Below are 26,241 nucleotides of genomic sequence, written 5' to 3'. Positions count from 1 at the left end.
GAGGGAGAGAAAGAGGGAGAGAAAGAGGGAGAGAAAGAGGGAGAGAAGAACAAATAAGAAAAACCTGAAGAACCAACCGAAGCCAGTGGAATTGTTCGCTCTGGTTTTCAGGGGTAAAACCACCCAATTTACCTGCAAAAAAGCAAGGGATTCGAGCTGCCCCACTGGCCTTGAGACAGGGTTCCTTCCTCATGGGCCCAAAGGGCATGTAGGCCCTGCCCCTGTCGGTGAAGTTCTGGTTCACAGCCAGCAGGCCCAGCCCGTGGCTCCGGTCCCGCAGCCGGTTGGCCACGGCCACCTCACTGCCGTACACCACACTGCCATCCAGGAACGAGGTGAGGGCATTGACCTGCTCCCGGACCCCCCTGCCAGGGGTACAGGCAGGGGCAGAGCGGAAGAAAGGCAGGCAATCCCTCCTGTTGGTGATTCGGGGGTCGTTGGGTGGGATCTGGGGGAAGAGAACGGGAGAATCCATCAGCACAGATGTGATGCACAGCGTGGTGATGCACAGCTGTGGCAGAGCCACCTCACGGGTAGGGTGGAGATCAGTCATTAAGCCTGATATGGAGGGTCAGACGGACAGCAGAGGTGCTACTTTAGGAGCCCAAGTCCCAAACAGCCTGGAGACACCTAGATTTCCATACAGTCCTATGGATTCCTAAAGTTTTTCCCTACAACTTATATATATTGGATTGAATCACAGAATATGCTGGGTTGGAAGGGACCCGCAAGGATCGTCGAGTCCAACCCTCAGCCCTGCACAGGCCCATCCCCAGAAGTCCTGAGAGTATCTCTGTGACTGTGCCTGACACCCAAGGGACAGTGCCCAGGGCTCAGCACAGGGGGTGCTCTGACCCCCTTGGCCAGCTCTGGGAGGATGTTCCCCCATGGCCAAGGGACTGGGATAGCCACCACCATCTCCTGCTTGGAAGGCAGATGCCTTCTCCCTGTGTCCCCTGGAAGAAGGAAGCTGGCTGTACCTGGATGGGGAAGCAAGGAGGCCTCTTGGCACAGCTGGTGTCACAGTCTATCTCACCACGAAAGCTGAACCTGGCTGGGGTTTCTGGACTGAAATCCAGGTCGTGGTCAATGAACTGCCCCCACTGCATGAACATGAGGGACCTGTGCTGGTCCAGCCGGAGCCGCTCCGGCGGGAAGCGAACGATCTCGTTGGACACCCGCCGGACCTGCAGGGATGGAGGCAGGACACGTGTGTGGGGAAATGACCTGGACAAAGGGGTGCACCAGGTCCTGGGGTCGTCAGCAAAATTCCACAAGGCATTTCTTGTGCTTCACAGATAAAAAAACACCCAAATCTGTTGGTGCTGGAAGGTGTCACCGAGTGTCCCTTCACTGAGCACTGCACTGGTCTGGCTCCAGGTGGGGGTCTGAGCCTCTAGGCCCAGACTATCCCCTGATGGACTTAAGGAAGCAGCTAAGCAAGCCTTACAAAGGGAGACAAAACAAATTGTAAAAGACATTTCTGAAATAGAAGTGTGGAAAAAATAGTCACTGAGAATTTCTTAAATTATTCCAAGGTTGCCTTCCCTTCTTATCTTTTCCCCACCCATCACAATTCCCACACCAGTTCTTCCTTCATTTATTACTGCACAAAAGTGAGCACTGTGCTGTGCCCTGGAGGAGGGTTAGGAAGTAGAGTGGACACTTGAGCACGAGGCACAACCCAGAAAGTCAGGGAGCTCCTCATTAGTGTCCTTGTTGCATCAAATCCAAGCGACCAGAAGGCACATCACAGTCTCCCTGATCCCACTCAGGTGCCACCAGAGCCACACACTCAGATCACCCACCCAGGGACCCCAACACAGAATTTCTGGACAGATATTTTTAATTCTAGGGGTTCCCTTGTTCATTTTGTCCTCTGGCATGTTGCTTTTCAGGAGACAACCTGCTGCCACAAACCAAATCAAAAAACAAGTCAGCGAAATAATTTGGCTTAAGTGCACTCAAAGAACACATCGCATTATTCTTCATCTCGTGCTTCTGCATAATCAGGTTGATTTTCCTTTGCTTTTCCTGAAGGCTAGAGAGCCCTTCTGATGGATCCCCCTGGATGTTCTCATCGGATCACTCTGCAGCTGGTGAATCCAAGTTACTCCTCCAATCCCCCAATCCAGCTGGTGGGTGAACACTTTGCTGCCTGTGATCTACCCAAGAACTGACAATCCCCAGGCCCTGATTGTGCATTCTCAGGTGACTGTTACAAACATTACCAGGGGAAGAGGGAATCCATAGAAGCGCCTTCCCTCTGTCCACCCAGGGGGGATGGACACGCCGTCCTCGTACTGAGCTGGCAGCCACCTGGCCAGGGCTCTGTTGGAGGCTCCTAGGGATGGGTGCCTCCTGCCAGAGGGAATGGAAGAAGAGCAAACAATTAGTGTCATCAGGATCATGGCAGAGCCAAGAGCTCATGGGTGTGGAGAGACGTGGACCTTGGAATGGGACCGGACAACGATCCGGGAGCTGCTGCATCAATAAACCTCAGGATTAATAATGGTAACAACAGTAATCATAGAATTGTTTAGGTATGAAAAGACCTTTAATGATCCACCCCAAGCCTCAGTTTCTCCCAGGCAAGAACTCAGGTGACCCGTGGTGTCATCTGGCCTGAAGAAGAGCCCTCAGGGTGTGGAAACTAAAGTTGGAGGCTTAACGCCAGGGAAAAGGGCCAGAGGCTTCTGAATGGCATTTCCAGTGACCTTGAATAGAAACTGGGGGATTTGGATTGGGAGTGTTCCTGTGCTGTGTGGTTCTTTTGAAGGCCATCACTGCATGGTAATTACTGGATGGTGACTCCACCATCCGGGCAGCCCCTTCCAATGTCTGACAACTCTTTCCATGAAGAAATTCCTTCTGATGTCCAACCTGAACTTCTCCTGGCTCAGCCTGAGGCCATTTCCTCGTGTCCTGTTGCCCCCCAGGCCTCCAGCTCAGCCCCTCACCTGTTGTTGCACTCGCCGGTGATCGTTCGGTAGCGGGAAGAGGCACAATTTATTTTCTTATCCTGCTGGTCACATCCACTGGCCTTGAAAATCATCCCCAGCTGAGCTGGAGTCAGCAAATCTACCAGGGAACAAGGGGGAACAAGTCCTCAGGAACACACTGGCCCAGGCTCAGGGAAAGGTTTTCCTTCTTGCACCCTTGGGATGGTTTCTTGTCACAGCATCACCTGTACGACCACAACGTGCTGTTGTTTAAGACCTTCCTGCTTAAAGAGGTGCTGAGGAGCAACAGAGCTGCTTTTCCTGACTTTGAAAGCATCAAACCCAGCAAAGCTGTGGTTGAATCTCATTTATAATTACACATGAGGCCTGCAGCAGAATGATTTTCTGGCATTATATTTTCCTTCCTCTCCTCACCCTTTTTTTCTCCACCATAAAATGCAAACAGCTCCAGCCATCCCAGTGGGGTGGTACCAGTTTTTCCCCTGGGAAGCATCACCAGTGAGTGTCACCACTGGTCTGAGCTTGGAGAAGAACCATCCCATGGCTGGGCACACCAGAAGACTTTGCCTTTGTGTTTCCACTGTGGTGATTTCCCCTTACGTGGGAGTTCAGTGGCTGAGTTCAGCCAGCAAAGCCTTAATCACAGAATCCCAGAATGGTTTGGGTTGGAAGGGATCTTAAAGCTCATCTCATCCCCTGCCATGGGCAGGGACACCTTCCACTGTCCCAGGTTGATCCAAGCCCCGTGCAACCTGGCATTGGACACTTCCAGGGATGGGGCAGCCACAGCTTCTCTGTGCCAGAGCCTCCCCACCCTGACAGAGAACAATTTATTCCTAACATCTGATCTAAATCTCTCCTTTTATAGTTTAAAATTTAATTCCTCCTTGTCCTTTCACTGTCTGACAGTGTGAAAAGTCTCTCTCCTTCCTCTATAAGCCCCCTTTAGGCCCTGCAAGGGGCTCTCAGGTCTCCCTGGAGCCTTCTCTTCTCCAGGTGAACCCCCCCAGCTCTCCCAGCCTGGCTCCAGAGTCTCTGCTATTGCCGCTCAAACAGGTCCTGAGTCCCTCACAGGTTTCCTGGTCACTGCTGCCACCAACAGTTTGGGTCGCAGAATGGTTTAAGGAGCCTCTGGGTTTGCAGCTCAGAGGTGGTAACCAGCTGGCCTGGCAGGTCTGTGGAGCACCATTCCTGGATGGAGAGGTTGGAATTGAGCACCACCAGCCCTGCCATCCTCTTCCAGCTCACCCCATCCCGGAGCAATGCTGAGACACCCCAGGATGTGTGTCCTGGCCTGCCAGTGCTTTACTGGAATGCTAGGGAAGTGCTTTACTGGAACGCTGGGGAAGTGCCCAATGCCAGGTTGGACAGGGCTTGGTGGAAGGTGTCCCTGCCCATGGCAGGGGTTGGAACCAGCTGAGCTTTAAGATCTTTTCCAACCCAAACCATTCCGTGCTCTCCATGAGTTCACCTTATATGGCAGGAGCCCTCCCTGTGCCTCCCTGAGCTGTTTCTCTTCCTGCCCCTAATCTGCCTCCTGCTCTCAGCAGCCTGGCCTGGCCAGGGAGCCACGATTCCACCTCAGGGAGGACATTGCTCCCTCAGACACATCTGAAATGTCCTCTCACATCTCCCCATTCTCCATTTGGACCTTCTCCAGCGCCCTGTCCCTGGTGCAGCACAGTCTGCTGGTGACTTTGGTGCTGGCTGAAGTTTGGCAGAAGAACTGCCTTCCTTGGGGTTGAGCTACTTCAAATCACATCTCTGACTTTGCTCATTCCCAGCTCAAGCAGAAGAATAATATCTGCAAAAGTGCTTCAAGCTTTGACCCGTTGGTCCACGAACCTCCATATTGCAGAAAGAGCCAGGGACGTGCCCAAAATACCTTCATTAACTGATAAACCCCCAAATGATTTTTTTTTTTTTAAATAGAAAGAGAGCACAGAAAAAGAACTCAGCTTTGCCTCTCTGCAGCCACGTGGGAGAGGTTTGAGTCATGGTCCATCACAACCTGCTTTCCTTCCCTCCTCCCACAAAGCCCCAGTGACCAAGCCTGGTGTCTTCCTCCTCTGCCTTCCTCCCAGCACAGGGAGATCCCCACCTGTGACGTTGAAGTCCCCCCTCACAGCCCATCTCAGCTTCTCCTTGAGGAGGCTCAGGGTGGTCTGCACATAATCTGCCGCCCGCACGGCCGCCCGGGTCCCCTCCACGGGCTGCTTGAAGTATCTCAGGAGCTCTGCTGGGCTCAAGGCATCGTCCTGCAGGTGCTGCTTGATGCTGCAAGGGAGAAGAAAACAGAACCTGACCTGGGACAAGGCCAGGAGTGCTGCAGGTTCCACATCTGAGCATTCCTGGTGTGTCCCTGCTCTGAACTGCAAAGGCGAAGTCACCGGGACAGGCCAGGGCTGCTCCCAGCGCCCCTGACAGAGGAGCAGAGGGAGCTGCAGGAAGGGAATCTCTCAAATTGCCCAGCTCCACCTTTGCCAGAAGGCAAATTTTAGGTCTTTAGATCCTTGAGGCACCGAAACCTCGCTCAGCTGTTATCCAGACCATCCATATCTGCAGGTGTCTCCATCCCAAGGTCCCAAATGTCTCCAGCTCACCCTGTCTTAAAGCTGTTGGAACCTCCTGTCAGCTGGAGGGGTCCCTGAGCCAGCAAGGGGTTTCAGAGTGTGGCTGCAGGAGGAGGACAGCTATGGGCTGGTGGGAAGCTGGACACTCCCAAACCGTGATTGGGAGTCCCACAAAGTGTCCTCATTGCAGCCTTTTGCTGTGTCCATGGAGGGAACCACTTGAAATCAACACCTGGCACCACCTCAGAGCTCCTCTGAGGAGTGGAACAGAGCCCAGCACAGAGTCAGGTGATGCTGTGAGGGTGGTGAGGCCCTGGCACAGGTTGCCCAGAGAAGCTGTGGCTGCCCCATCCCTGGAAGTGCCCAAAGCCAGGTTGGACGGGGCTTGGAGCAACCTGGGCTAGTGGAAGGTGTCCCTGCCCATGGCAGGGGGATGGAACAAGAAGATCTTTAAGGTCCTTTCAGCTCAAACCATTCTGTGATTCTGTGAACACCGAGCTGGGAGGAACTGCCTGCAGGGAGGAGGTCACAGCTCTTGGTGCCCCAACAGCCTCAGAGACGCGGTGTAAAACCAGGGTGAGCAGGAAAACCCTGGGTCACAGCACTCTGTGCTCCAGAGCTCCTCACCCCGCTGGACCTGGGCTCAGGGAGGAGGAGGAGAGGGTGAAGGTGCAGTGCAGGGGTCACATGGGTGTCACACGGGGTCACACACATATCACATGGGTGTCACACGGGGGTCCCACAGGGGTCATAGAGGTTACACAGGGGTCACACGGGGGGCACACCTGGGCCCCAGCCCCAAATCTCACCGGTCCCGTGTGCGCTTGTAGGCGACGTCCACCAGGCGCTTGGCCTCGGCCACACTGCTCAGCAGGGACGTGTCCGAGAGCTCCTCCAGCACATCTGGGCAAGGGACAGGGAGGGCAGAGCTGAGGGCACTGTCAGGAACCCTGTGCTCGTGTCTCCAGCACCCAGGGCCTGGGCACAGCAGTGCTGGAGGCAGTTGCTACTCGCTCTCGAGAGATCTGGGTATAAATACATTCCTCAGCGGGGTCTGACAGTTGTTCCTGGGCATGAAGAGGTGTCTCCACCAGTGGAGGCTTCAAACAGCCACAGTGAGAGATGCAGGCACCATCCCTCCTGCTGTTGTCCCATCCCTGGAAGTGTCCAAGGCCAGGTTGGACGGGGCTTGGAGCAACCTGGGCTAGTGGAAGGTGTCCCTGCCCATGGCAGGGGGTGGGATGAGATGAGCTTTAACATCCTTCCCAACCCAAACCATTCTGTGACTCTATAAACAACCCAATTTCCCCATGTCTTTCTCCAATCCCTTCTGCAACCTCCTGCCACCCTCACTGCTCCCCTTCCTGCCTGGGGGAACTCCCAAAAATGAGTTTCATCCCCATCATCTTCTGGCTGTGGGTCACAGAACAGGAGGGGACAGGCCCTGGTGGGCTTCTCTGAGGGACAGCACTTTCCTACAGCTCCCAGGGAGAAAGAAAATGTCAGAAAATCACACAGAGGAGGTAAATATCTCCCAAAGCTCCCCAGAATTTTCTAAATATCTTCCCTGATCAGCCCAGAGTTTATCTCTTGGATGATGTTCATAAGAAAAATTATTGCCTGAGCCACTATTTGAGACAAATGAAAGACCAAGCATATGCTTTCCATAAGGACTTGACACTCTAAGCTAACAGATGGGGGTCTCTAGATGTTTTAGAGCAGTGATCCAGGGCTGGAAGAGAGGAGTGACTTCTCCATCCCCAAACTTCCAGGCCCTGGAAACTCAGGGAGCAGGGAGGGAAACCCTCATACCTGAGAACTGACCTCCTTTAACCTGATTTAAGAAACCAGGAAGGCCATGAACTGGTAAAAACCTGAAGCAGCCAGGATTTCTGCCACAGGAGGGACAAACTGTGCTCCTTCTGACACCTCTTCAGGGCTGTGCTGCCACAGTAGAGCCATTCAGGCTCTTCCAGGCTGAACTTTTATCTTTCCTGCTCAGAAATTCCCCTGATCTGCAAAGCCTGAGGGAAGGACAGTACCGTGGGAAGAGGATACAGGTGCCTGGAAGAGGCTGAGGATCACCATCAACCCCAGGAAGGTTCCTGCCTTCATCCCTGCAAAGGAATGCAAGAAGTGAAGAAGACCGAGAGCCAGTGGATGGGAATTTCCAAGCCCACACTGAGGATGCCAAGGGAGCTCAAGGGGCATCCCTTTGGCAGGGTAAAGGGTTGTCCTGCCTGGGAAGTCCTTGTAGACCTGAGGTCCCCATGTGGCACTACAAGGACTTCCCAGGCAGGGAGCAGGGAGCTGCCTCCTGTCCTGGGGATTCCCAGCAGTGCTGGGAACATCCTGTTTGGGATTTTGGGGGCAACAAAAAGGGAGCAGAACATGCTGCCAGTGCACCTTGGCAGGGAGCTGGGCAGCAACACGGGGAGTGCAGGGGGCTGGAAGAGCTGGAGGGGAAGAGGGAGCAGCCAGGGCAGCGTGGCAGGTCCTCCACACGCAGAAATTTGGGATGTTTTTCTCCCAAAGCTGATGCACTCACCTCCCGAGGCTGCTCCAAAGCAACCAGAGCTGTGAGCTGAGCCGGCTGCTCGTTGCCTGACCCCCGGCGTGCAGCTGCCTCAAAGGCAGCCCAGAATCCACCCTAAAACGCCCAGCTAAACCCTTTCCCTGCGGAGCAGCCCCTGGCCACAGCAGTAGCACGCTCCAGCCACATCCTTGCCGTGCTCCCGGCTCTGCCAGCCCCGAGCCACCGCACGGCCAGCGGGAATCACGAACCTCAGCTGGACGCTTCAAACCCAGCCCCAGCCCCCCACCCACGGCACAGGAACGAGCCCCCCACGCCCGGAGAAGTGCCCCGGGCAGGTTCTCACCCGTGATGTGCCGTGTCCTCCCTCCCCCGGCCCCTCCGCGCCAGGCTTTTATCTGCCCGGCGTTATCTGCAGGGGATGACCCGGCCTTTGGGGAACTCCCCCTCGGGGTGTGAGGCCAAGACAGCACAGCACCCACCCCAGCACCATGGCAGGGAGGCCCCTCTGCACCCCACTGCACACCCAGCTCCAGCGGAGCTTCCCCATGTTTTTTTCCAGGGGGAGACGTGAGGCAGCACTTTGTTGTGGCTTGAGAGTGTTGAGTCCTTTTGGGGGTGTTTTACAGGGACAAGATTCCTTACCCCATGGTGCCCTTCATCCTTCCTTTCCATACCAGATCCCAAGGGTGCCTGTGCTTCCCAACACTCCCCATCTCACCTCCTGCTCCGTGTCCACCGTGGTCTGGAGGGATCTGTGGATGCTGCTCCTTGTGCACGTCCCTGCAGCAGGAGGAGGCACCTGGGTGATGGTTTGAACAGGTGTCACCAACCTCCAGCTGCTGGTCTGGAGCTCAGGGAAGCCCAGGCAGGGTCTCACCCTTTCCCAAACTCCTACTGCACTGGGAAGTGATCTGGCAAAGCATCTCCTCTCCCTGTAGCCAAAGCTCTTTTCCCTGTCCAAGTGCAAATGGACAAATTCATCCCCCAAACTAGGCTCCACCATTCCTGTCCCCAAAGCTGGGCTCCACCATCCCTATCCCCCAAAATGAGCTCCACCATCCCTATCCCCCAAAATGGGCTCCACCATGCCCAGCCCCAAAGTTGGGCTCCACCATCTGCATCCCAAAGCTGGGCTTCGCCATCCTTATCCCCCAAGGTGGGCTTCAACATCCCTATCTCCTAAACTGGACTCAACCATTCCCAGCCCCAAAGCTGGACTCCACCATCTCTGTCCCCAGAGCTGAGCTCCACCATCCCTGTCCCCAGAGCTGGGCTCCTTGCAGGTACAGCCTTGCACTGCCACTGGTCCTGGTCCTTCATGGTTTTAAAGGAAACCAGCACAGCAAACTGCAAATCTTGTGGTGGGTCCCAGGTGTTTGCAGACCTCTAATCTAAGACTGGTTTTGACAAACTAGAGGGAATCCACCTGGAGCCCAGGACGCAGGAGAAAGCTGGGTTTGGTCAGCCTGGAAGGAGAAGGCTCTGGGAGCCTCACCATTGGCTCTGGCTGTCTCCTGGGAGGGCTGCAGGCAGAGCCAGGGGCTGCTCAGGGTGCACAGGGATAGAACAAGAGCCAATGGCACGTGGTGCTGCCAAGAAAATTCCCAAGAAAACCCCCCATGAGGGTGGTGCAGTGCTGGGATGGGGCCTGGAATAGAGGTGGGATCTGCATCCTTGGAGATAGAGCTCACTTGAGTAAGACCCTGAACAACCTCCCCTGGCCTTCCAAGGGAACCCTGACCCAAGAGACCCAGGAGGTGCCCCCATCCCACCCCTTTCTGTGTTTGAGACAGAAGCAGAGGATCTCCTGAGCTGCCAACACCGGCACAGCACCAGCACAGCACCAGCACCAGCAATTTGCACAACAGTGACCACAGCTCTTGTGCAAAGAGGGCAGAGCCAGAGGGTTTCAAAGCCACCACCTGAGTCCTTCCCCTGCAGCGTCACCACCACTCAGAGGAGCAGGAGGAGGGTTTTTCAAAGGCTCCCGAGACAGTTGGTGGTATCAGAGCTGATAACTGATAAGCAATGAGGGACTTAATTTGGAGAATCACAGGATGGTTTGGGTTGGAAGGGACCTTAAAGCTTATCCAGTCCAACCTCCCCTATGGGCAGGGACACCTTCCACCAGCCCAGGTTGCTCCAAGCCCCATCCAACCTGGCCTTGGACACTTCCAGGGATGGGGCAGCCACAGCTTCTCTGGCCAACCTGTGCCAGGGCCTCACCACCCTCATAGGGAAGAATTTCTTCCCAATATCCCATCTGTCCCTGCCCTCTGGCAGTGGGAAGCCATTCCCCCTTGTCCTGTCCCTCCATCCCTTGTCCCCAGTCCCTCTCCAGCTCTCCTGGAGCCCCTTTAGGCCCTGGAAGGGGCTCTCAGGTGTCCCTGGATCCTTCTCTTCTCCAGGAGAACCCCCACAGCTCTCCCAGCCTGGCTCCAGAGGGGCTCCAGCTCTTGGAGTATCTCCATGGCTTCCTCTGGACTTGCTCCAAGAGCTCCACGTCCTCCCTGTGCAGTTCCCCAGGGCTGGAGGCAGCTCTGCAGGGGGGTCTGCTGTGGGATCACCCCAGGGCATGGGGGGTTTCTGGGCTGGGTCATGTAGAGCTTCTCATCCACCAACATCCCCAATCCCTTCCCCAAGGGCTGCTCTCCCTCCATTCTCCTCCAGCCTGGATTCACACTTGCCATTGCCCTGACCCAGGTGAAGCACATTGCACTTGGCCTCCTCGAGGTTTGCACAGCCCCACCTCTCCAGCCTGTCCAGGCCCCTCGGGGTGCCCCATCCCTTCCCTCCAGTGTGTGACAGCACCCACAGCTCAGTGTCACCGGGACACCAGCTGGGGCTCCATGGATCCCACTGTCCCTGTCACCAACAAGGATGTTAAACACACTGACCCCTGAGAAGCACCACTCCAAACTGCTCTCCAAAAAAACTGCCCTCAAATCGCTTCAGAAACCATAAAAGTGGGAGGTTTGGGAGATGCTCTGCCTCTTAAATGTTCACTTTCCCTGGAGACCATGATCCTGCTCCCAGATCACGGTGTGTGGGAAAGGCCATGGGTCTGGCTGAGCCTTCTGCTGAGCACCCACACAAGCACCAAACCCTTGTGCTCCTCACCTTGTGCTCAGAGGAGAGATCAGATGCTGCTCCTCTGGAGTATGGAAACAGGAGGTGCCATCCACCCCTGGGCACAGTGATTAAAAGCAGAGGATGCGAAGCAGAACACCTGGATTATATTTGAATTTTACCTTTTTTGTTTGTTTGTTTGTTTCCTTTTTTGCCTTTTGTGTTCAGCTACAACAGCCTGAAGGTCTTACACCTTTCTCAAGGAGAATTCTGTGAGCTTTGCTGTGCAGCCTGCCTGGTGCTGGGGAACCAGCAGAATTAGGGAGACTTTGCTAAAGGATGGGTCTGTGACTGTCACAGCTACATTTTCCCGGAGGCAGAGAAACAACACACACCTGGTCACAGCTCAGCTGAGGAGAGAGGACGGAAGCACCAGGAGAGAGGGAGCCAGGCAGGCACCAGCTTCAGACATGGACCCCGGCTCTGGGCAGACCCCAAAACCTTCCAGTTGCTGCTTCTCTTCCTAAAGCTCCTGTTCTTCAGTTCATGCCCTGATGAACTGATAAAAGCAACGACAGTTTCTTTCAAAAAACCTCAAACAACTCACTTAGGAAACTCCAGCTGGTAAATTCGGTTAGAGAGGCAGCCCACTTCCCCAGGGGGAGGGCAAGTGCAGATAAAGAACTGGGTCACTGAGGAGTTTCATCACTGAATTCTGCCTTGGGAACTCCCTCAGAGCTGCAGCAGCTTCATCACTCCAAAGCCTTTGGTCTGTCCCTCCCTGACTCCCATCCAGCACAGGACCTGGAGTCTCACTGCAATATCCAGATCCTTGTGAAACAAAGGAGCAGCAGCTTCCCAAAGAGTCCCTCCTGCCATGGGAATCCTGCAGAATCCCCACGAAAGCTCAGAGGGACTTCTGCCACCTTGGCTGGATTCCCAGAGGCTCGAGGTGCACAAGCACTCCACTGCCCAGTGTTTAGGCACCAGTGGCCTTTGCAGAGCCCCCACAGAGCCCAGTCTCGAGTGTCCACGGTTCCACTGGTGGGACCACGAGGCACCAACCACCCAGTGAGCTGTAGGAACAAGGTACAGAGCCAAGACCTGTGGTCTGACCTCAGAGCTTTTGGGATTTCCTTGTTTTTCCCTCTTTTAGCCAGTGTGTATTGAAGCTGTTCCAGCTGGAGGAGAGGGGAAAACCACCTCTTTCTTCTTTCCTGAGGTCAGATGTCTCAGAGAGCAGCTTTGCTCAGTTCAACACCTTCGAGGCAAACAGGCACAACGACTCAGTCTGTCTCCAGCATCTCCCCCCTCCCTGGGCAGATCAGAGACCACAGAAGGGAGCTGGAGCAGGTCCACACAGGAGGATTGGACAGGGAGTAGCCCAAAACTCGTGTGCCTGCCGTGGTGGCACCACAAAATCAACACCAGTAATAATGGCATTTTTGGTAACACATTCAGACTTTTGCAGCAGCCCCAGAACAACCCCAAACTGGGAGTCACGGAGACAGCCAAGCCTCTCCAGGCACAGCAGCAACTCAGGGCTCCCAGCAGCAGGTTGGTATCTCTGGGGTGTGAAAAATGGAAGAAGACCCTGCAACAACATCTGAGCAGCTGCTGGTAGTGCTTGCACAGGTCCTGCTGGCTGGACAGGGCAGTCACTGCTGGCACAAAACGTGCCTGGACTCCCTGGAAGTTGCATCAGATGTTTCAGAAGCCTGTGAGTGACTGTGGATTCCACCCACCAGACTGTTGTGGTGGGGCTGGTCTCTACTGGGGACATTTGTCCTGACAAAGTAGATGGTTTGTCACCTGGACAATCCCGGCCTGCCCTGTCAGCACAGCAGGAAAAGAAGCCAACATCTGCCAGGGACACACTGATGTTTCTCCACAGGCACGTGCTCCCAGCCTGGATGAGGGGGCTCATTGTGGAGGAGCCAAATAAAACAAGGAAAGCACCACATCACAGAATGCTTTGGGTTGGGACTGTAAATCCCGTCTTGTTCCTCAGACTGCCATGGGCAGGGACACCTTCCACTAGCCCAGGTTGCTCCAAGCCCCATCCAACCTGGCCTTGGACACTTCCGGGGATGGGGCAGCCACAGCTTCTCTGGGCAACCTGTGCCAGGGCCTCACCACCCTCACAGGGAGGGATTCTTTCCTATTATCCTTCCTAACCCTGCCCTCTGTCAGTGGGAAGCCATTCCCCCTTGTCCTGTCCCTCCATCCTTGTCCCCAGTCCCTCTCCAGCTCTCCTGGAGCCCCTTTGGGCCCTGGAAGGGACTCTCAGGTGTCCCTGGAGCCTTCTCTTCTCCAGGTGAACCCCCCCAGCTCTCCCAGCCTGGCTCCAGAGCAGAGGGGCTCCAGCCCTGGGAGCATCTCCATGGCCTCCTCCCCCTCAGCCCTGTGCCCTTCCCACCCAGGAGCACCACACACAGGTCTGTCCCACTGAGAAGGTGACACAGAAGGTGCAGAACGTCCCATGATTGGGATCATTTCCCTCTCTGCCCTCCCCAACCCTCCCCAAAGAAGCATCACCGAATCCTTGGCTTTTTTAAGGAAAATGTATTTTTGTGAAAATAGACTTTATTATAATAAAATTTGATATTAAATAAAAACAAACTGTACCACCACCACTCGTGGACACTGTGCTGGCACCACCCACGTACCTCACCTTCCAAAAACAAGGAACTGGAACATGCAACGGAAGAAACACGGGAAAGGGCAGGAACCATGTGGTACAAAACCCTTCCTGGCTTGGAAAGGGATGTGTCTGAACTCCAGGAGCACATCATCTCCCAGGAAAACAGCTGCAAACTCTCTCCATCCATCCCCCAGCCCCACTCTTCCCAACGCTCCGGGCTCCGGAGCAGCCTGGAAAACAACCCAGGGGAACCGTGGGAAGAGGCGGCCGGGAAATAAATAAACAAACAAACAAACAAATAAATAAATAGAGAAATAAATAACGAGCTCAAGAAACCCATAAATAAACTGATAAATAAATAAATCATAAGGCGGAGGCCCCAGCCAGGCCGTGGTCAAGGTGGACCAGGCGGGAGCAGCTTTCCAGCAGCCCAAGCCAGAGGCTGAAGGACCAACTCCCAGCAGGGCACTGCTCCTTCCTCCATGGGAATATCCTGGTGCTGGATCCTGACTGAGGCAGTGTGGGATGCTCTAGGCACAGCTGCATATTTACAGTTTACAGTACAAATCAGAACTCACTCGTCAGCCCAGAGACAGCAAAGGGGAGTCAGGGAGCAGAAAAGTGCAACTTTTCTTTGCGGGAAGTGAAGGAGTTGCCACGAGCTCCTTTGGAGCAGAGAAATACCAGGGGGTGGAGTACAAGGGGTCTCTTCCTAAGGGGCTTTGCTGGGAAAAGCCAGTTAGCTAAATTACAGCCAGAATAGAATTCTGAAATGAAAATATTTACAGGGAACCAGTGCATGGAGGGAGCTGCACCCCAGAGCTCAGCCTTCACATCCCCAGAGCCACTGTCCCCCTGGGGGTGCTCTCAGCAGGCACAGCTCCCACACCCACTCCACAATTTTCTCAAGTCACACTTCTTCCCTATGAAAATAATCAGCTTATTGCAGGGGGTTTCTCCTGAACTCTCAGTCTCTGTGCAGAATAACCCCCCCTTGTTAGTTTTTCTTATTGGACCCAAGTTTTTTGAAGAGGTTTTTCCCTTTGAAGAAGAAGCTTCTCTTCTTTTTACTCTGCCCGGGGCCATCGCTGCGGGTGAGAAGGGGCAGCGACGCCTGCTCTGGGCACGGGACAAGGCAGGAAGGTGGTGGAGAAGGAGGAGTTGGGGAGGAGTCACTCTGATCAACACATCCATCTGCGTTCAGCTGGGGGGGGGAAAAACAGAAAGCAAAAGAAAAAAGCAGAAGTTAGAGCTGCTGAAGGATGTCACAGCAACATAAACTCGGAGTTCTCTAACTCGGCCTTCTCCCCACCAGTCTCCTCTGGGAAGGTGCTGGTCCACTTAGGAAGTTTCCAGTGGATTGAACTTTTAGTACCCACGGCCCAGGCCCTGCCTGAGCTCTGACATTCTGAAATTCCTGAACTTTGGGCTAAGAACAGGAGAGCAGAAAAGCCCCACTAAAAGACTCGATGCTGCTCCACAGCTGAGTAAGTGAAGCAGCTCCCGGATGGAGACAGGTACTGATGCATCCATGGATCCCTGGGCCAGGGAGCCTGGTGGGCTCCAACAGACTCTGAGCCAGAAGGCAGGACATTAACAAAATCAAATTTCATAAGAACAAGGGCTGTGCAAGACCTAAGGCAACAGGTTCCTGCTCTGCAGATCCAAATTCAGAGCCAGTGCAGGGGGAAGCTCTGTGGGATCTCTGGCATGGACAACTGGAGACAAATGGAAAGGGCTGAAGGGAAGGCAAGGCTGAAACATGGCTGTTTTACAGGGGTTGTTTTAACACACTTAGAAGGCATTTCTGTTTTAAAAAGTGGCATGAAACATAGGAAGAGTTTCCAGCCTTCAGCACGCAGGGATATCTGGGCCAAACTGCTGCATCCAGGGGATCAGTCGCCCCTGAGCAGCCAGAGCAGGGGAGGCCCTGCCCATGCACCACTGGAAACCACTTTCCTGGCAAAGGTGTAACACTTTCAGGGCAGATCTGCTGGCCCAACAGACAGTTTCTCCTCTACAGTTGTGGATGGAAGGCCCTGTGCAAACTGAGAGGCAGGTACCCAACCCAACTCACAGTCACAACTATTTACTGTCATAAGGACACTGCAGCATCAATGTTGTTATCAAATATCAAACAGCTCAAAGGCAGTGACAGGCAGTGTCCTGCCTGTGGCTGGAAGTCCCATCCTGCTGACTCCCAGCTGTGGAATAGGATGCCCAGGCAGTTCCACACCTGAGACACTCTCTCCCAACACAATCACGTATTCTGAGAGGTCTCTGTGTGGCAGAAAAGCAACAGAACCAGTTCATAGAATCACCTCCAAGAGAAAAATAAAGGAAAAACTGCTCTGGCAAGATCCTCATACAAGTTATTAGAGTTGATAAACAGAAGAATGATGTCAGTTTTCAGGGGGTGGTTTCAGTGCTCTCTCAGGTATTACTGACTTGCACAATTTCTAGAAAACAACAGAAAAAAACAGAAAAGAAAAACACAGATCTGCTCCCACTGCCCCCCGACACCAGGGGTCTCGCCCACCCAGCCCTAAAGTTGTTTAAGTGTTGACAGAACAATTATCCACACAGGGTTGGTTTTGGGGACTAAATGTTACTGTTTTCTTCAACTGAGGGTGTGCAGGGGGGTTTCATGACTGCTGTCAGGAAGGAGTAAAATCAAGAAGGCAAAAAGTCCAGGGTGAGTGTGCTCAGCCTGAGCAGGAGCTTGTAAGGGCCAAACAAAGTTGATGTGGACAGTGGTAGAAGGGCCAGGCAGAATTACAAAGCAGGTCTTTCCCAAACCAGAATATCCTGGTCCCCAAAACCACCTGATAATTGTTCCAAACAATGTGCTGAACAGATCATGGCTTGTCTTTGACACGGAACCCATCTGGCAGGGAAAGGTCTGACACGGGAGAGGATCTGAAGGGGGACCTGTCAAACCAGCCTGTCAAACTACAAGCAAGAAAAGGAGCAAACTGCAGGGGCAGGACCCTGTGAAGTGCTGGGTGGGAGGTTGAAGGTCTTCTCACACACACTTACATGGTTGCTCTCTCTATGTATCATTCATATCTATCACTGGACTCTTCTCTTCCTCATTCTCTGAAGAAAAGAACCGTCCCGGGTGCGTAACACAGGCAGAAATAAATACATGACATCAATTAGAATCAAACACTTTCTGAAGGTGCTTTACAATCAGTCTTTGACAGAAACTGCAAGCTACTGATGCAAAAATAATCCTTGGACAGCCACAGCATTAAAGCAACTGCTCTGAGCTGGTGCCCACGAGTGTTTTGGGGCCCTGCTTGTGACCAGAACTTCTTGGATCCTCCTCTTTTTGCTGTTGTTTTTTGTTGTTTATTCTAATCCCCAAATGTTGTCAGTTCATAAGTTAAATTGCTTCACCTTTTCAGTTGCCAGCATTTTAAGATTTACTCAGAAATCATTCAAAATGGTCCACCTTCCCCAAGTGTCAATTTGGAAATAAATTGTCCTTATTCTCAGGCCTTTGGAAGGGCAGCAGGGAGAAGGGCAGGGACAGACAGGGGGAAAACATCAAATCCAAGAAGTTACAAGTGATTTCAGAAATCACTCACATGATCACGCTGGAGAAGCTTCTGGCTGAGCTTTAACCAATTCCAAAGCTGTGCCATGGTGTACACACATGCCCCCTGAGTGCCAGGGCTCAAGCTGGGATTGGGAATTTGCTGGGAGCCTGTTTTGCCAACAGCAGATTGAACGAGCAAGTTCCTTAACTCTGTGGAGTGAGTATGCCCCTGGAGTTTGGAAAGCCCCAGGTATGGCTCTATCACTGTGAGAGTTCATTCCAGCTCAGGGATGGATATGGAATATGTTTGGGTTACAGGAGGAGGTATTTCTTCCTTCTGCTTTCCCCATCAGGTGTTCTGCCCACAGGTTGGGATGCTGGGACTGCTGTGACTGAGCCCAAACCTCTGTGGGCTCAGATTCTGCCTCCTCAGTTATCACTAACCACATTTAAATGCAGTTCATTAATACAAGTTTGGTTCTGAGCAGGGTAAATGTACCACTTTTAAAAGGGGGAAAAGGTGCCCTTCACGTTGGGAAGCTGTTTAGACAGATCTGGATTGCAAAGCACAAGCAGGAGGAGTGCTAAGAGTGCTAAGCCAGAATTCCTCAAGACAGGGATCCAGGTGAATCAGGGATGAAGCAGGACAGGAGTCAGGCTGGCACAACACACAAGCAGCCAAGGCACAGTCATGTCTACAGAGTTCAAGTTGATTCCCACTGAAATAAAATTGATTTAATCATCATCAACTGCATTTCCAAGCCTTCAGACTACAGAGAACAGCAGTTCATGGATCAGGAGAGTACCAAAAGTACCAAATCCATCCTAAACTGAGGCAGCAGGTTCCTGCTCTGCAGACCCCAAGTCAGAGCCAGTGCAAGGGGAAGCTCCAATACAGCTCTGGCACAGAGGACTGGAGACAAATGGGAAGATCTGAAGGGAAGGCAAGGCTGAAACTTTATATGGGCTGTTCTAACACACTTGAAAGTGTAAAAAAAAGTGTCCTGCATCACAGGAAAAAAGCTTCCAGCCTTCAGCACACAGGGACATCTGGGCCTGCTGTGTCCAGGGGATCTGAGCCCAGCAGGAGTGCAGAGCAGAGAGGAAAGTGGTTTTGGCTTTACAAACCCTTCACACCTGCAAATGGCAAAAAGGTTACCTGATTTCCCCCCTGGTTTCCATGAGAACCCAGGCTGGGGCTGGAATAACAACCCCCAGCACCTGAAACAGGCCCTTGTGCTGCTGGAGGGAAGGGTGAGATCTGCAATAAGCTGCACTGAGAATTCCACCTGGTTTAGTTTTACTAGTTCAGGTCTCATTTGGCACCCTCTCTTCCAACAGATGAGCTAATCTGAGAAGAGCAAATAATTTTGAGAGGGAAGCTGAAGAAGGAACCCCAGAAATTCAGACCTGTGTCACCTCAGGGCTCTTAAACCCTGGCAGTAACAGCTGATTAACCTGTGATTCCTCAGCACGGACCAGGTTCCTAAAGAGGGAAGCACAGGGCACCCAGACAGCTGCTGAGATCAGAAGATGATCCAAAAAGCTGCCCACAAATCTCATCTCTGAGCCAGGCCTGCTCTGTGTGAGAAGGCATCAAGGCTGGGGTGCAAATCTTGTACCCACAGAGCCTGGAATGCCTGGAAGCAAGGGATGGGGCTGAGGTGGAGCCTAAGGGAGATCAAGCAGCATTTGAAGATTGAGAGGGGAGGTGGATACAGAGAAGAGCTGAGCAATAAGCCAAGGAATTCTGCAGAGAGCAGGGAAGCTGGGGTGGCACCAGTGGAACATTCAACAGAGCTGGGTGCAGGGTCACACATTCCCTAAGGACCGGCTCAGAGCCAGCCTGGGCCTGCTCCAACACTCCTGTGGGTCTGGCACCACCACACAGTGCCAACAACCTCCCAGGAAGAACTGAAGGTTGAGCACATGTGAGCTGGGACTGAGCTGGGTCTCCTCCTGCCTCCCACCCTGGAGTGACACAAGGCCCTGGAATGACCAGGGAGCTGCTCTTGGCCTCACCCCCTGAGGACTCACCGAGCCTGGGAGATGACTCAAATTTCCTACCTGAGCATTTGTTCCAGAAGTATCAGCAAAACACTACAAGGGGTTGGCTTGACCTCTGAATTCCCTGCATCTGTGGGATGCTTTCAAAGCTCTAGGATCCATCCCACAGATCTGTTTGGGAAACTCCTCAGCGTGTTTTGAATTCACCCAGGAGCACCTCAGCCTGGATTAAGATATATCTGCCTCAGGGTGGGTGGAAGAGCACTGGTGTTTGGGTGTCACTAATTCCAGAACTCTCTGGCATGGATATGAGCATAACTGAGGAATTTCCTGTGTCTGGGGAGCTGCTGAAGTGCTTTGCTTGCAGCAGGATTTCACCACTGACCACCCTGTGGACCCAAACAATTTTCTGGTGGGATTTGGGATGTTCTTTGCCCACCTGACCACAATGAGACTGTTTTACTGCTTTGTGCCTCCTTTTGCACTACAAGTCTTTGGGAAGAGCTCCCAGCACTCCTTCTAAACTCCTGAGTGTCTCCCATGGGATGAGCTGGGCTCATGCAGCAAGTTCAGCGATTCCATCCATCCTGCATGCTGTGCAAGGCCAATCCCAGCCACATCCCAGCCTGGATGTCTGTCCATGCAGTCACACATCTTACCTGGCTCTCAGCACTCAGAGGAGAAGCTTCTTTATCTTTTGAGTGAAATTCCTCCCCCACGTCTCCATCTGAAGGAGCAGCTTCCAAGAAGTTGGATGGGACAAGCCCCCTCTGTTGGTTCAGCTCTCCCTGCAAGATGAACATTCAGTTCTCACATCAGGTTTCCTGGCTGCTGGAGAAATAGTAACCTGAGGTGCAGAGAAGGCTGGGAAGTGGCCTGAGAGAAGCCCAGAACACTCCCCTGGTGGAAGGATCCTCAGCAAATCCCAGAGCTCACATCCTCGTTAGTTGTGGAACAATTAAGAGCCCAAAACCACAGGAGAGAGTAAAGGAAGAAAAGCAAGGCAGGATAAAGGTATTCCAGTAACATGGTCCCTTCTACAAATTCAAAAAATGTCCACTGCCATCCTGGAAGCAACTGGAAGATGACTGTGCCACTGGCTTTCCAGAGGCCTTTGTTTTGCTCTGGGATTTATTAATGTTTTTAAAGAATGAGGCACTACTGGTTCAGTGTCCTGTAGGCACTGCACCCCTGATCACTGAGCGGCATCATTTATTCCTAGGAAATTGTCTCCGGTTCAACAGGAGGTGGTTGGGTGAGGCAAAACCCACCCTGGCAACACTGTCCAAGACTATGAAAACATTCCCAGTGATCCCCTCCAGCCTTAACCTGGAGTTGGAACCTCGGCTTTGATGTGTGAGGACACACAGCCTTCCATGCAGGAAGAGGTGGATGATCCAAGGGTCGTGTTCAGACAGAGCTGGAGGACAGGCACAGCCCCCAGGGAGGTGTTGGTGTTCCTGGGGCACCACTGCAGCCTCCTGCCCAAGTGTCCCAGTGCCTGGTGATGGATCAGCTCAGAGAAGGAGCTGCTTCTGCCCAGATGTGCATGGAAAAATGTGGGGGAGGCTTTGGGAAACCTGCAGGCAAGTGACGCCAAGAAAGAAACTCAGAACCACTGGGATATTTAAGGGCCACGAAGATGATTTGAGGGCTGGAGCTCCTCTGCTCTGGAGCCAGGCTGGGAGAGCTGGGGCTGTTCACCTGGAGAAGAGAAGGCTCCAGGGACACCTGAGAGCCCCTTCCAGGGCCCAAAGGGGATCCAGGAGAGCTGGAGAGGAACTTGGGACAAGGGGGAATGGCTTCAAACTGACAGAGGGTGGGTTTAGGTTAGATAATAGGAAGAAACTCTTGGCTGTGAGGGTGGTGAGGTCCTGGCACAGGTTGCTCAGAGAAGCTGGAAGTGTCCCCATCCCTGGGGGTTGCCCCATCCCTGGAAGTGTCCAAGGCCAGGTTGGACGGGGCTTGGAGCAACCTGGGCTAGTGGAAGGTGTCCCTGCCCATGGCAGGGGGTGGAACAAGATGAGCTTTACAGTCCCTTCCAGCCCAAACCATTCCATGATACTGGGTTTACAGTAGGAACATGGATTGCCAGAAACAAACTGCCCTGCACTAAGTAAAACTGGGGTTGGTTCTTCTCTGAAATCAGAATCCTTTGTTCCTTGATTTCTGCTTTCCTGCCACTCAACAGACTCCAACAACTTCCAGTGCAGCCACAGGACCTTCCCAACCCCTGCACTTACATAATAGAATCCATCATCATCCATGGAGCCAAACACAGTGATGATGTCCCCAGCACTGAAAGTCAGTTCAGCCTGCAAAGAGTGAGAGAACAGAGGTCACAGGAGAGGCTCTGCCTGGGATTTCCCTCCAGGAACACAGGCTCCTCTGGGCTTCTTGCACAGTCACCCTGACAGAGGGAGCCCACTGTATTTAGTCTTGCAGGACCAGGATTCAGAAGAGCAACTGAAGTGGATACCTGTGGAATTTGCTACTAAGGAAGCATTTTGTAAATTAAAAACAAGCCTGTTTCTTAAAGCAGTTTTAATAAAGCTTCAAAATAGGACCTACCATCTGCTCTGGAAAGGTGTGTTGAGGATAAGCTGAGCAAACAGAAATACCTTTAATTTCTTTCAGTATAATTACAAACCCTGCTCCCTTGGAGGAGCCTGTCTGTGTGCAGTGCTCAGGGATTAGTCACTGGCAGGAATCCACACAAACAGGGAGATCTGACCTGGAAGGAGAACCTGCCCATACCACAGTCACACCCTCTGTCCTGTCAGACACCCCAGCACACACTCTGGGGGGCACAGGGCCAAAGACAAAAGGTGTCAGCAGCCTCTTCTAATGGAACAATCTGCCCAGTGGAGGCTCCAAACAGGTTGGGTCCCACTCAAGACACTCTGGCACTTCCCAAGTGTCAGCTGGAAGGCACCTACTTCCAGTATGTTACCTTATTACATCCCTAGTCCTCACTTTCTCTCTGGAGGCTGCAGGTTCCTCCTGTTGGCTGAGAATTGCTTTGCTCCAGAGAGACACTTGCAGGGAACTTCACTCAGATTGGCAGAGCTAATCCTACAAGAGCCTGGTGCAGTTCACAAGCAGCAGCTGCCCCCTTCCTGCACAACAAGTGACTGAATATCCTGGGAGGGAGGATCTCCAACGGAACTGCATCAGGTTGCTCCTAGAATTTGAGCTCTTGGCCATAAGGAAGGTTCTAGGAAGACCAAATCACTGCAAAAAGTACAGTTATCTTCCTGTTGACAAGGGCTTACAGTGTTCTTTGGCTGGATATGAGCTCTCATGGTCTCTCCCAAGATATTCCACCATCCCTAAAATACTCTGTCCTCAGCTGCAGGATGTTCTGCTCATGACACACTCAGCTTGGGAGGCAAGCATTCCCTAAACTGTGCCATGTGTTGGCCAGACACTCCTTTCTGGGAAATGATCTGAATCCAAACCCCACGTTCATGTTTGCTCAGAGTGGACTAACACAGCTGTGGGGGAACAGAGAACAGGGCATGTGCTCATCTCCTTTTTGAAGGAAGGATTCTGCACTGCCACCTTCCCACCTGGAACAGGCTTATCCACAAAAATCTTGTCTGGATTATATCCCTTCCTGTTTAAATTATATTCCTTCCCATCCCTGGAAGTGTCCAAGGCCAGGTTGGACAGGGCTTGGAGCAACCTGGGCTAGTGGAAGGTGTCCCTGCCCATGGCAGGGGTTGGAACTGGATGAGCTTTAAGGTGCCTTCCAACCCAACCTATCCCATGATTCCATGATTCTACATGGAGGGACTGCTTGAAAAAGAAGAAGTCTGAAGACTGATCCATTAAATTGGAGTTAAATCTTCTTGCTACATTGCTTAAATACCTACACAGGTATTTAACACAAAAGTCACGCTCATTAAGTACCAGAAGTGCTTTCAGACCCTTAAGCAGCTTTTCCTTTTCCCAGAGGGTTTCCTGGATCAGCTGGTAAGAATTCCTCCTGCCCCAGATCTGATTAGTCCTTAATCATTAAAGGATGTTACAAAGCCATGAGACACTAACACAGTTTCACTGAAACTCTGATTGGACCAAAGTATTCTGGGATAGAAGGAAAAGAGAGGAAAAAGAACTCTATAAAAATGGTGAGCAGCTGGTGGTTACCTCTACATCTGCATTTGGAGAGCTCTCCTTGGGGTTATAGTCAAAGACAGCCACCATCCTGCGAGGAGTCAGCAGTTCTGCTTCAATGTCTTCATGTTTCTGTCCTGCAGGACAAGAAATGAAACATAATATCCTGAGCTGGAAGTACCAGGACAAAATCCCCCATCACAACAACTCCTTCAGCATTCTTGTAGTGAACTGAGCAAAAAGAACAGTGGGGGAACTGAACGGAGAGAGACCTCAGAGGTGTCTGGTGAAGCAGTTTTCTGATCTCCTCTATCACCTCATAAGCACAGAAGTGGGGACATCTCCCCATTCCAGCATCCTGGTGTTCTCCCTATATATAGGAATGTTTTATTTTATGCTTTCAATTTATTCACACACATACATATGTGTGTATGTGTGTATATATACACAGAGCACAGCAGACTCCTTACAGTGTCTCAAATGGACATTTCTCCTCCCACTACACAATGATTTGCTGTAGAGCTACAAAATTGATCCTCCAAGTGCCAGGGGAACAGCACAAAGGGATCTCATCATGCAGGGAACACACTGCACTTCCACCCCCACCTGCCTGCTGAGCCCATTACTGACAAGAGCCAAGCCTGGTGTTCCAGAAAACACACACTGTCCAGCATTTCATCTCATGGATTTAAACCCTGTTTCAGGTCAGAACTGGATGGGCTGGCAAGGGGTTTGCCTTGGCTTCTCTGGACATCAACAGATGATGGACCAGATGAAGCAGAATGAGCACCCTCTGAAAGGACCTTGGATCCTAAGGATGAGTGAGGGATTTCCCTGCTCCTCAGGGAACTACATGTGCCCTCCCCCTGCAAACACTCCCTGCTTATTCAAAGGCTGCTGCACCCATGACTAAATCATAAGAACTAAAAAACTCTTCTTTTCTTACAGTCTCAAGCAGCACCACAGGCCCCTGACCATAAAACAAGTCTGTATTTCAATCAATCATGGTAAAAAAGAGCAATTCTCACCTGGCTGAGACTTGTACTTCTCCTGCTTATCCAGCCCTGCTGGAGGGAAGAAAATGCCTCATCAGTGAGAGCTCATCTTCCCACAGTGACCACAAGACACAAGTGACAAACCACAATAAAAAGAACAAAGACCAAGGCAGCAAACAACAGAAGCAAACTGGTCATGCAACTCAAAGTCTACGCCAGTAACCAGGACTCAGGGACGTAACAAGAAGCAGAGGTCAAGCTCCAAAACTATAAAAGACATCACTGTTGTTAAAAACTTAACACCAGCACAGGGATGGGCTCTCTTTCCACTTCCTAGCAGTCGTACAGAGACAAACATCTGGGGGTCCTGTAAGCAAGTAGCAAAAATTCAATGCAGTCTGTAATCCTAGTGCAGAAAGCAAAGAGGAAGCGGTGGGTGACACAGACCTTTCTTGGAGCGTCTGGGTTTTGGAGGAGGGACGGTTTGGCGGCGTGGAGGTGGAGAAAATGTGCCATTTCCTTCGTAAAAATACCAAAAAAAAAAAAAAAAGGCAAATAAACAGACAAGAGAAACAGACAGTGAATAATGGAAAGTGAAAAAGCACCTTGAAGAGTGAACAGGGAACAGAGTGGCGGGACGTGCCTCCCCCGGGAAGCTGACACTGTGATTTCTGTGGGCAAAGCCCGGATCTCCAGTCCTTGTATGTGGACTCAGGGGAGGCATGATCCACATCCCAAATACACACAGAAATCCACACTGTGCTCATGCCTTTCAGCCATTCCACAGGCCACAGCAGACAGGCTTTGCTGCAATTTAACTTTCAGAAGCAGGATCACGAGGACAAAATAAAACCTTGTTCTGTTAACACCTCCAAAGTGCCAGGTGAGGTGGGAAGGGATCTAGGGAGGTCTCTAGCTAAAGCTTCTGCACTGAGCAGGGTCAGTACTGGATGAAACGCCCAAAGAACCTGCAGAAGGAGTGCCCAGACCAGAATGTCCAAGGCCATTTCCTTATTTACAAGGCTGTGACAGGGGTTTATGGCAGCAGGAAAACAGCAGAGGGACAGCCAGCCCAGCTGCCAAGGGATCAGAGAATCCTTAAGGTTGGAAAAGACCTTTAAGATCATCAAGTCCAACCCCCCCCCCCCGCTCCCCCCCCCCGGCCGGGAGGTTCCGAGAGTGAGAAGATCCCCCTAAGCCTCCTTTTCTCCAGGCTGAGCCCCCCCAGCTCCCTCAGCTGCTCCTGCTGCTCCAGCCCCTTCCCCAGCTCTGCTCCCTTCCCTGGACACGCTCCAGCCCCTTAATGTCTTTCTTGCAATGAGAGGCCCAAAACTGACTCCAGGATTCAAAGTGTGGCCTCAGCAGTGCTGAACCTGTGGTCACTCCCTGCACACACACACAAGGTACATCTTTTCCACTACCACCACCCTACTGAAGACTTTCACACCCCCCATGTTTCATGAAGTCTCAGAGCTATTGAGTTCCTTGATTCTTCCAAGAGTACCCAATAGGACAGGGGACAGAAAGCCTTCTGTAATCCACAGAGGGACAAAGGCCACTACAGGGATCCAGCCATCTCTGGGCACTGGAGGATACACACGGGAAAAAAAGACTATGGATGTGAAAAACACCTTACTCAAATCTCCTCTTCTTAGACATGAGAGAGGCTGAAGGACAAACCTACCAAAAAAAAAAAATCACACAGTGAAAGCATCAGGCTCCTCTGACCCCTGTGCTCCTCAGGATCAACCTTCCAGAGACTCAGGATCAACCTTCCAGGGACCCACATTC

The 26,241-nt window shown here is 52.3% G+C and overlaps 2 protein-coding genes across 8 annotated transcripts in view; both read right to left on the bottom strand.

Annotated features, from left to right (window-relative positions):
* The window catches only part of LOC113959767 (eosinophil peroxidase-like), a 20,311-nt gene extending 11,097 nt beyond the window's left edge, over window positions 1-9,214 (bottom strand). Inside the window, exons 1-9 of the mRNA XM_027669003.1 lie at window positions 9,157-9,214; window positions 8,416-8,481; window positions 7,579-7,653; window positions 6,346-6,439; window positions 5,065-5,240; window positions 2,961-3,081; window positions 2,232-2,361; window positions 981-1,187; window positions 133-448 (exon numbers count right to left, since the gene is read on the bottom strand). Of these exons, the coding sequence (XP_027524804.1) occupies window positions 133-448; window positions 981-1,187; window positions 2,232-2,361; window positions 2,961-3,081; window positions 5,065-5,240; window positions 6,346-6,439; window positions 7,579-7,653; window positions 8,416-8,481; window positions 9,157-9,214 (1,243 nt within the window). The remainder of the gene's footprint in view (window positions 1-132; window positions 449-980; window positions 1,188-2,231; window positions 2,362-2,960; window positions 3,082-5,064; window positions 5,241-6,345; window positions 6,440-7,578; window positions 7,654-8,415; window positions 8,482-9,156) is intronic.
* Window positions 9,215-13,695: 4,481 nt separating this feature from the next.
* Window positions 13,696-26,241, bottom strand: part of TSPOAP1 (TSPO associated protein 1) — a 62,553-nt gene continuing 50,007 nt past the window's right edge. For 3 of the 7 annotated variants that reach the window (XM_027668982.1, XM_027668988.1, XM_027668987.1), the window contains 6 exons: window positions 24,898-24,969; window positions 24,484-24,519; window positions 23,489-23,592; window positions 21,580-21,651; window positions 19,996-20,124; window positions 13,696-14,989 (listed from right to left, as the gene is read on the bottom strand). In XM_027668982.1, the coding sequence (XP_027524783.1) occupies window positions 14,783-14,989; window positions 19,996-20,124; window positions 21,580-21,651; window positions 23,489-23,592; window positions 24,484-24,519; window positions 24,898-24,969 (620 nt within the window). In that variant the 3' untranslated portion in view covers window positions 13,696-14,782. The other 4 variants (XM_027668985.1, XM_027668983.1, XM_027668984.1 and 1 more) reach the window with 4 other exon arrangements.

The sequence above is a fragment of the Corapipo altera genome, unplaced genomic scaffold (assembly GCF_003945725.1).
Source record: "Corapipo altera isolate COAL_440 unplaced genomic scaffold, ASM394572v1 187, whole genome shotgun sequence".
NCBI lineage: Eukaryota > Metazoa > Chordata > Aves > Passeriformes > Pipridae > Corapipo > Corapipo altera.
This window is presented reverse-complemented; position numbering and strand designations above follow the sequence as displayed.